This window comes from Lepus europaeus, chromosome 16, assembly GCF_033115175.1.
Source record: "Lepus europaeus isolate LE1 chromosome 16, mLepTim1.pri, whole genome shotgun sequence".
Taxonomy (NCBI): domain Eukaryota; kingdom Metazoa; phylum Chordata; class Mammalia; order Lagomorpha; family Leporidae; genus Lepus; species Lepus europaeus.
Window position 1 is genome coordinate 1,189,251 of NC_084842.1, and position 9,802 is coordinate 1,199,052.

The 9,802-nt window shown below is 46.1% G+C and overlaps 1 protein-coding gene across 1 annotated transcript in view; it reads right to left on the reverse strand.

The window, feature by feature from the left end:
* Positions 1-6,940, reverse strand: part of POLB (DNA polymerase beta) — a 35,093-nt gene extending 28,153 nt beyond the window's left edge. Inside the window, exons 1-3 of the mRNA XM_062213030.1 lie at positions 6,721-6,940; positions 6,451-6,508; positions 3,067-3,133 (exon numbers count right to left, since the gene is read on the reverse strand). Coding sequence (XP_062069014.1) covers positions 3,067-3,133; positions 6,451-6,508; positions 6,721-6,781 — 186 coding nt within the window. The 5' untranslated portion in view covers positions 6,782-6,940. The remainder of the gene's footprint in view (positions 1-3,066; positions 3,134-6,450; positions 6,509-6,720) is intronic.
* Between the last annotated feature and the right edge of the window lie 2,862 nt (positions 6,941-9,802).

The following is a 9,802-nucleotide window of genomic DNA, read 5'->3' on the forward strand; positions in this document are numbered from 1 at the left end:
TCCAGGTCCCTATTCCATCTTCCTGCTAATGTGCACTCCAGGAGGCAGCAGGTGATGGTTGGAGTAGCTGGGCTCCTGCCACCCATATAGGACACCTGGACTGAGTTTCTGGCCCCAGCTTTGGCCTGGCCCAACCCTGGCTGCTGTGGGCATTTAGGGAGTGAAAAAACCGGTGAGGGTGTGCTGTGTGTGTGTGTGTCTCAAACAAATTTTTAAAAAGACTATTAAAATCACTTGTCAGGGCAGCGGAGGACGGCCCAAGTCCTTGGGCCCTGCACCCATGTGAAGACCCAGAAAAAGCTCCTGGCTCCTGGCTTTGGAATGGCTCATCTTTGGCTGTTGCGGCCATTCGGAGAGTGAACCAGCAGATGGAAGACCTCTCTCTTTCAAATAATAAAAACAATCTTTTTTAAAAAACCTCTTGTCAATTTCCCTGCCCTGAAACTTAAAATCAACTGTAACCTCATGCCCTAACATTAGCTGTTCCTGCTTATAAGTAGAATTAGAATTATGTTTACACACAATTTTTCTTAATACATAATAAGCACATTTCCATATCATCAAAGAAATATAATTGTAGTATCTTTAATGGCTGCATAATATATCATTGTATGAATGCATAATAATTTACTTAGCAAGTACCCTTCAGGTAACACTTATTTGACGTCGTAACAAGGCTGTCAGGAACTTCCTTCAGAGTCAAGGTTCTCACGCTTTTGCGTTCCTCACTCCCAGTCCCAACTTGTTAAAACACAGAATGCCAAGGCCCACCTTCGAGTTTCTGATTTGCTGTATTGGGTGGAGCCAACAAGTTGCGTTTCTAAAGTTCCAAGGTAATAACAGCTATTGCTGACTGAGGCACCACATTTTGAGAACTAAGGCTCTAAAACTGCACAGTCCAACATGTACATTAGCCCCGTGGGACAACTTAAGTTTAAATGAATTACAACTTAAAACTTAATTCTTCATTTACACTGGCCACATTTCAAGATGTCAGCAGCCAAACAGTGTTTATGGCTGCTGTCCTGGAAGCACTGCTCTAGGACACAAGCCCCCAGACACAGCTTCTCCCTGACGCCTGGATACCGGTGCTCAAAAATGACCAAGTAATGACTCCCTCACATACATATCTTTGGTTGCCTTAGGACAAATTCCCCAAAGTGAAACTGTTGGGCCAAAGAGATGTTGCCAGCATTCTGCCACATCATCCTTGCTTCTGAAGTGAAGACGGTAAATGAGTGTCCTTCTGTCCCACATCTATGTCCACACTGCATAGTATATTTGATAAATGGAAAGGCACTAGAGTGTCTTGCTTTAATTTGCAACTTTAATTATTGAACTTTTTTTCACATTCGTTGGTGCTTTTTGAACATTCAACAGATGTGCTAATTACTTCCTACTGCCTATCAGCCCTAAGTTATCCTCCTATATTCTTGATTTATTTAATGTTTAATAAATGTCCCCATATTACTAATGCATACTAAAATTCTGAAAATAAATGGATCTCTCTGTCTCTCTTTCTCTCTGTAACTTTGCCTTTCAAATAAATTAAAAGAATAATATTTAGGGAGCAAAATATATTAGAAAAGGGAAATGATTTCTTATTCCTGGTTTCTTATTACCTATAACAGGAGATAAAAAGTAACTATTTTTCCCTCTACAGACAGTGTTAAGTTTTATATAGAACTGAAATTTCTATATAAATTTCCCTGATACAGATATCTGTATCAGGGCTTTTCGGAAATCTTTCTCTTATAAATGGGCAGACTATTGGTAATAAGCAAAAAAGGAAATTTATGGTGATAAAGGATGGAAGGAGTGGTGCCTGAGGTTAACGCTGGGTCCATTCACCCAGAGAGAAACTGAGAGAATTCAAGTCTGCTGCATTTACAACTTTCTTGGCCAGTTTATTTGGAGATGATGGACTAAGAATCATCTATAGCACAGAGGACTTAAAACCTGTATCTCAAAACATTACTTGTATCTTTAATCACAAATTCAAGATTTAGAAGTGACATATGATTACTGTGCGTAATTCATCACTCAATAATAAGATGTACAAGATTTATGGTAATGTAACTTTGAGGGATGAAAATATAACAACAGTGTGGTCCACACTTTTAAAGCTTTCATGAGAATTAAAAACAATCAAAGATTAATAGGAGAGTGTTTCAAAAAGCTCATGGAAAATGGAATTAAATTATAAGTTTATTTTGGTGAAAAAATTTTTTGAAACCCATACAAAGCTTTTTAAAGACTCCTTGCTACATATGGATTTCAAAATCTTTTGCACCAAAATAAATTTATCTTTTAATTCCATAATTTTTCCATTCCTGAGGACTTTGGTGAAACAAAAAACAGATCAAGAACAACAGAAGGAGGTGATAACCATTAGGACTTGGTCTAATCAACAGCTTTGTCAGTCTGGCATCTTGAACAAGGCACCAACATCTTTAGGTTCGAGGAGCTATGAATCATTTAGTGAGATGCAGGTGAACAACATCCTGTGGTATTACTACCAGTGAGCATGAGATGTGACGTAGGAACTGAGACTACCAGCGTGCAGGGCTTCACGGAAATTCCTTACAGAGAACAGGCTGCACACCACAATGCAGGAGGGGCTCCTCATGTGTCTATTAGTAGGGAGGGAACACCAACTCATGTAAGTCCCTACACCTGGAGAACAGGGAAAGACAGCTAGGGGCCCAATTTAGCACCACTCCATCACCATACTCTTCCTGAGAACCAATACTCAGGCTTCAATCCAGAGTGTGAGGAAGTACATGTAGAAAACTGTTAATTATGTGTGTGTGTGTATATATATATATATATATATATATATATATATATATATATATATATCTAAAAATTTGAATCTATCCTCCCCCAAATCCAGTCTGAGCTTAAAGAGGTTGCTTGAGACAACACATTATTCCAAGAAATCAGGAGCAGTGATATCTGCTTGTGTGGCTCACAGCAGCCTCAGAGGGGTGAGTTTCGTTTTGTGAAAAGCCATCAAAATTGTACATGAGTGAATTCTTCAATCAATTTGTCCACAAAACTTACCAGTTTCTTAGCTTCTGCCCCACTCTTTATTTTGTGTGGATACTTGGCTATAACAGATGCTGCTTTTCTATAAGGAAGAAAATAGTAAACCAATTAGAAATTCAGCAAAGCCTTCATTTTTCTCAACCTGCAATATACAAAAAAGCAAATATCCAGCTCATATTTCTCACCAAAATAGCTAATTTTTCAGTTCTATATAAAACTTAACACTTAGATGAGCTAATAGACCACCTACCACATTGCTAACTTTTTAAAGTATCTTGAAAATTCTCACATTTGAGGATAACTTTATTCAGGAGACCAGCACTCTTTCCTTTTTTGGGCGGAACAAGCAGAAAATACCATTGGGACCCTTTTTCCCCTAAATACCTGGTTTTTAGGAATTGTTTGGGGCTGGTTCTGTGGCATAGCAGGTAAAGCCTGCAGTACCAGCAATCCCATATGGGTGCCAGTTCAAGCCCCGGCTGTTCCACTTCCAATCCAGCTCTCTGCTATGGCCTGGGAAAGCAGTAGAAGGTGGTCCAAGTCCTTGGGCTCCTGCACCCGCATGGGAGACCTGGAAGAAGCTCCTAGCTCCTGGCTTCGGAATGGCACAGCTCCAATTGGGGAATGAACCAGTGGATGGAAGATCTCTCTTTCTCTCTCTCTCTCTCTCTCTCTCTCTGCCTCTGCCTCTCTGTAACTCTGCCTTTTGAATAAATAAATCTTAAAAAAAAAATAAAGGAATTGCTCAACACTGTTTCATAAAAACATGTGTTTGAATTATTAGATTCCAAATCTCCTCATGGATGACTACTTGAGAATTCATGGTTTTTTATTTATTTTTTATTTATTTTTTTATTTTTTTATTTTTTGACAGGCAGAGTGGACAGTGAGAGAGAGACAGAGAGAAAGGTCTTCCTTTTTGCCGTTGGGTTTTAAACTGTATTCACTGATGTCCTTATACCAGTTCTTAAAAAAAAAAAAAATTGCTCCCATTTCAGTTCAGCATAAAGCAGTGACCTATTATTTTGCCCACCTCCACACATACCCAACTATCCAACTCAGCAATCTGGCGATACAGTACACCTCGGGAGCTCACTGATGGCATCCTGTCCATAATTTCAATGTGAAATATGGTTTGGTGTCAATGTTGACAAAAAGCTAAGTCAAGAGCATAAATATTGGGACAGTCTTTGGAACGTTGCATTTTCATTCTGTTCTAGCACACACAGACCTTTAGGTTTGGAATTCAACTTCTTTATGAGCATATAACGATGACAATGGAAAGGACATATTTAAAGGTTAAGGAGTCGGCCAAGGGTAGTGTATGGAGGGGATTACTTAAGAAGAGGCAAGTAGTGCCAGGTACCTGGCATTGTGAGGAAAAGCCTGAAAGGGAGTAAGGACGAGAACATGAAAGGCCTTTTGTGTGCTATGACGTATTTGGGTTGTATCAAGGACAAGAGAACATGTGTATATATTTGCATAATGGGGCAGTGGGGCATCACCTGTTTTGCAGAGTTACCTCCCACTCAGACCACACCCCATAAGCAAACTGAATTACTGGTGTGATCAGCATATGCCTTGGCACACTTTGCTTCCTTTGCCTAAATTGTTCTTCCTCTCCTTTGTCCCCTGATGAGCTCCTTCAAGGCTAAACACCTCCACTCTGAAGACTGCTGTGACCCACACAGGATACAGGGCTGAATACCTCTGATTTCTGTATCATCAAGTGTGTGGATGACAGCAAAGTCACATCACATCGGACGTCACAGGAAGTATCAAGGAAAGCAATGAGCATGATCAGTTTTGAATTATGACAGGAATAGGAAGGGGAAAGTTGAGATAAAAGGACTATGGGGCTAAAATTCTGGAGAAAAGCCCACTGAGACACATATGTGGAGTCACTGATGTAAGCTGTATTCAAAGCCAACAACGGAAGGATTGCCAGGGAAAGCGTGAGAGTGAAGAAAGAGGGCTAAGGGGCAGATTTCTGGGAACTACCAGCAATAAAGGCTAGAGAGAAGAGATGAAGACTGCCCTCCTGGAAATCAAGGAAAAGACTTTCATGAACGAGCTAGCGGAGAGTGCCGCTGAGAGCCCAACAAGGTGTTGGTGAGAGCATGTCCAGAGGAATAGCAGGATGGAAACCACACTCTAACGGGATACGAAATGACTAAGGGCTGTGAAGTCCAGAGACGCAATACTGATTATCCAAGAAGACTGACGTTAACGCAAGGAAAGAGATAAGGCACTAGCTAGAAGGAAGTTAAGATTGCTTCAGTATTGCTTTTAAGAGCTGAGGGAAGGGCCGGCGCTGTGGCACAGCGGGTTAAAGCCCTGGCCTGCAGTGCCAGCATCCCATATGGGTGCCAGTTCTAGTTCCGGCTGCTCCTCTTCCGATCCAGCTCTCTGCTATGGCCTGGGAAAGCAGTGGAAGATGGCCCAAGTGCTTGGGCCCTGCACCCATGTGGGAGACATGGAAGAAGCTCCTGGCTTCTGGCATTGGATCAGCGCAGCTCTGGCTGTTGTGGCCATCTGGGAGGTGAACCAGTGGATGGAAGATCTCTCTCTCTGTCTCTGCCTCTCTCTGTAACTCTTTCAAATAAATAAATCTTAAAAGAAAAAAAAAAAAAAAGGAGCTGAGAGATGGGATGGGTATTGTGTCACAGCAGGATAAACATATGCTTGGGATGCCCACATCCTGTACTGGATCATTGGTTAGGGTCCTGGCTGCTCCATTTCTAATCCAGCTTCCTGTTAATACACCCAAGAAGCAGCAGATGATAGCCAAAGTATTTGAGTCCCCACGACCCACACTGGAGACCAAGATGGAGTTTCTGGCTCCTGGCTTCAGCCTGGCCCTGACCTGTCATTTGTGCACATTTGGGGAGTGTATCAGTAGATGCAAGATCTCTTTCTCTCTATGTTAGTCTGCCTTCCAAATAAACAGAATTTAAAAAGGCAGAGAGCTGAGGGGCTTGGATATGTTTACAGGCCAAGGAGTGGAAGCAGGTGGATAAGGTGACAATGGCGAGGTCCATGTTGAGAGGGACGGGGAGAGAAGCCATGAAGGTAACAGGATCAGTCACAGACCACCCAGATGGAAAGATGTGACTCTTTGAGCACATCCATTTCACAGCGGAGACCTGTCTCTCGTTACGGCTTACAAACACATCGCATTTCCAGTAATTCCCGTCTGATGACAGGACCAACAACAGGCTCCACTGGTTTTCACTCAGAACTGGGAACTTATCCGAAGGGAGCCCACGGAGATCTGCCCAAATTCTTCCAGAAATATTGTGTAAGGAACCACCCTCGCCCTGTTCCCCCCCGCCAGCCCCTCGGCCCTGCGTACCGCCGCACAAAACAGGGGGCGTCCCCGAGCGCATGCCGTCCCACCTGTAAGCATTGTACTTGTGGATAGCCTGGTTCACGTTCTTCTCAAAGTTAGCGAGTTCTGCAAAGCAACAAGCAGCCCCGGTGAACGAGAGCGCCGAGCAATCGAGACCCGCGGGGGCTGCGCAGCCTCGACGGACGGCGAGCACCCGCAGCAGCCCCGGCGGGCAGCCCCCCACCGCCCCCACCAGGCTGTCGGGCGGGAGCCGAGGGAGGGAAGGCACCGGGGCGGCAGGGGAGGAGGAAGCCGGCGGGGCCCGGCCCGGTACGAACCCATGAGCATGTCGGTGATTCCGCCGTTCAGGGTCTCCTGCGGCGCCTTCCGTTTGCTCATGGTGACCTGCACCCAAGGGCTCCAGGGTGTGCACAACCAGGGACCGGGCCCCTCTCCCCGCTGGAAGGACAGCCCGGGTCTCGGAAGGTGGACAGGAGGGACCCGGCCCCAGCGAGGCCGGCGCCAGCCGCCGAACAATGGCTGCCTCTGACAGGAGGCGCGGCGCGCGGCGCGCGTGTGACGTCACGGCGGGCGGGGCCTCTCCGCCCGGGCTGAGGAGACGCTGAGGAGAGCGGGGGCGCCCGGGGAGGCCGAGGGAAGACGGCCGCCTCAGAGCCCCATCCCGGCGGCGTGCTTCCAGGACGGCCGGCGGAGTTGTAGTTTTGCTTTTAAAGACGTATTTGTTTCTCCGAAAGGCAGAGTTACAGAGAGAGTGGAGAGAGCGCTCCCATCCGCGGGTTCATCTCCCCAAATGGCCGTAAGGACCAGGCCGAAGCCAGGAGCTTCCTGTGGGGCTCCCACGTGGGTGCAGGGCCCAGGGAGTTGGGTTATCACAGCTGTTTCTCCCAGGCGCAGTAGCAGGGAGCTGGATCGGAAGTGGAACAGGTGGACTCGGACCCTCGGCCACATGGGATGCTGGCAGCGCAAACAGCAGCTTTACCCGCTATGCAACAGTTCTGGCCTCTGTTCCGAACATTTCTTTGGAATTCTCTCCATCGAAGGGGAAAAGCAGGACTTCGGGTGTGACGTCTATAAAACAGTGGCGGAAGATGGAGGACCAAGGACTTCTCTATGCACGTACAGGAGGGGGCTGGGGGCGTCAAAACCTTCATGGAGAAATGGAATGAAAAGATAATGCCAGTTTTTGACGAACTTTTTGAAGCACCTGCCCATGTGCGCAATAGCAATAACCAAACAGGGCACGTGGCTTGTATGTGAGGCAACTTAATGTCCGCGCTGTCTGTGGCAACAGTGTGCTCAGCACTGCAAGGGAGCCCTGTGCCACAGGGGCCTGGAAAGAAAGTGTGCCACTCCAGGAAGCTTCCCTTGCAAACATCAGGATATTTGTTTCTAATTCCCCTCTCTCTGTGGGAACAAAGTGATGGAAAGACCCTAAGAAAGGGAGGCAAGTTTGACCTTGATAGCACCATGAGGATCCCTATCTGGGAAATACACAGTCCACTTAAGAAATGGGAGTATGACATCAATATTTTATTTCACACACATGCCAGGCGATCGCTTTGCACAAAAATAAGATTAAAATCTTCACCCGAAATCATTCCTAGTTGCTGTCAAAAAATCTGAAAAAATGTGGAAAAGGAGAAAAAATATTAAAATCAGTGATACCTCGTTGACGTGGGGTGGCTGGGTCCAGAATTCGAGGACAAGAGGTAGGTAATGGTCAGCAGAGAAACAAGATTTATTTGAAAACAAAGTGAAAGTTCACACCCAGCAGGTGTGGGTGTACTCCAGCCAGAGCTGAACTGGAGGAGGTTCAGTCCAGCGCTTTATGAGATCTGGAGGCACAGGAAGTGTGCCTAGGGTGGTGTTTAATCATGTGGTTGTAAGGGGCAGAGTTGGGTATGGAGCTCTGTACTGCCCATTTCCTTGCACTTTTTTGAAAATCTTGGGAGTGCCATGGTGTCAGATGCATGACGGCAGTAGGAGTGTCAGCCATGATAATTTTATTAAATCACAGTATAAGGAACTAAAGATCATTGCAGGGACACACCTGGCAGCCATCTTGGATGTTTTTGGTTGGTGCCAGTTCTGAGTGGTAGTTTTGCAGAAGCTGTGGTTTTCTACTGCACAGGAAGGGGGATGTATGGGGGTGCCAGGAAGGGCTCCTCCTTCCTAGCTAACTCCTTCCCTACATCATCACCATCCAGCGGAAACCACAGTTAATATTTTGGGTCATACCTATCTACACTTCAAATCTAGTCCTTTAAAAATCCCATTAATTTTCAATAATGGGATAATGTTTTAGATACAGTTTCTCTATTAGCAAGGTTGTGGATGATTGTGGTTTTTTTGTTTGTTTGTTTGTTTTTTCATTTGAAAGTCAGAGTTACACAGAGAGAGGAGAGGCAGAGAGAGAGAGAGAGAGAGAGAGAGAGAGAGGTCTTCCATCCGATGGTTCACTCCCAGTTGGCCACAACGGCCGGAACTGTGCAGATCTGAAGCCAGGAGCCAGGAGCTCCTGCTGGGTCTCCCTTGCAGGTGCAGGGACCCAAGGACTTGGGCCATCTTCTACTGCTTTCCCAGGCCACAGCAGAGAGCTGGATCTGAAGAGGAGCAGCCAGGACTCGAACCGGTGCCCATGTGGGATGCCAGCGCTTCAGGCCAGGGCTAAACCCACTGTGCCACAGTGCCGGCCCCCGACTGTGTTTTTTGTTTGTTTGTTTGTTTGTTTGTTTTTGACAGGCAGAGTGGACAATGAGATAGATAGAGAGAAAGGTCTTCCTTTACTGTTGGTTCACCCTCCAATGGCCCCTGTGGCCGGCACACCGCGCTGATCCGAAGGCAGGAGCCAGGTGCTTCTCCTGGTCTCCCATGGGGTGCAGGGCCCAAGCATTTGGGCCATCCTCCACTGCACTTTTGGACCACAGCAGAGAGCTGGCCTGGAAGAGGGGCAACCAGGCAGAATCCGGCGCCCCGACCGGGACTAGAACCCGGTGTGCCGGCGCCGCAGGCAGAGGATTAGCCCCGATTGTGTTTTCTTTTGCAATATCATTGCACATCTTAAGTGGTGCTTAATGAACATTTGTATTTCTCTTTAAATTTCCCATTTGTATCCTTTGTTAATTTTTCTAATGGGAGTAGTTTTCTTCTATTTGTTAGATTTTTATATATGAATGCGTGCTCTTTTTGTATTTTTTTCTTCCTTGCCTTTTAACTTTATTCCTGTAGCTTAATTTCCACCTTTTTAAAATAAATGGTTTGGGGGGCCAGCGCCGCAGCTCACTTGGCTAATCCTCCGCCTGCGGTGCCGACATCCCATATGGGCGCCGGGTTCTAGTCCCGGTTGCTCCTCTTCCAGTCCAGCTCTCTGCTGTGGCCCGGGAGGGTAGTGGAGGATGG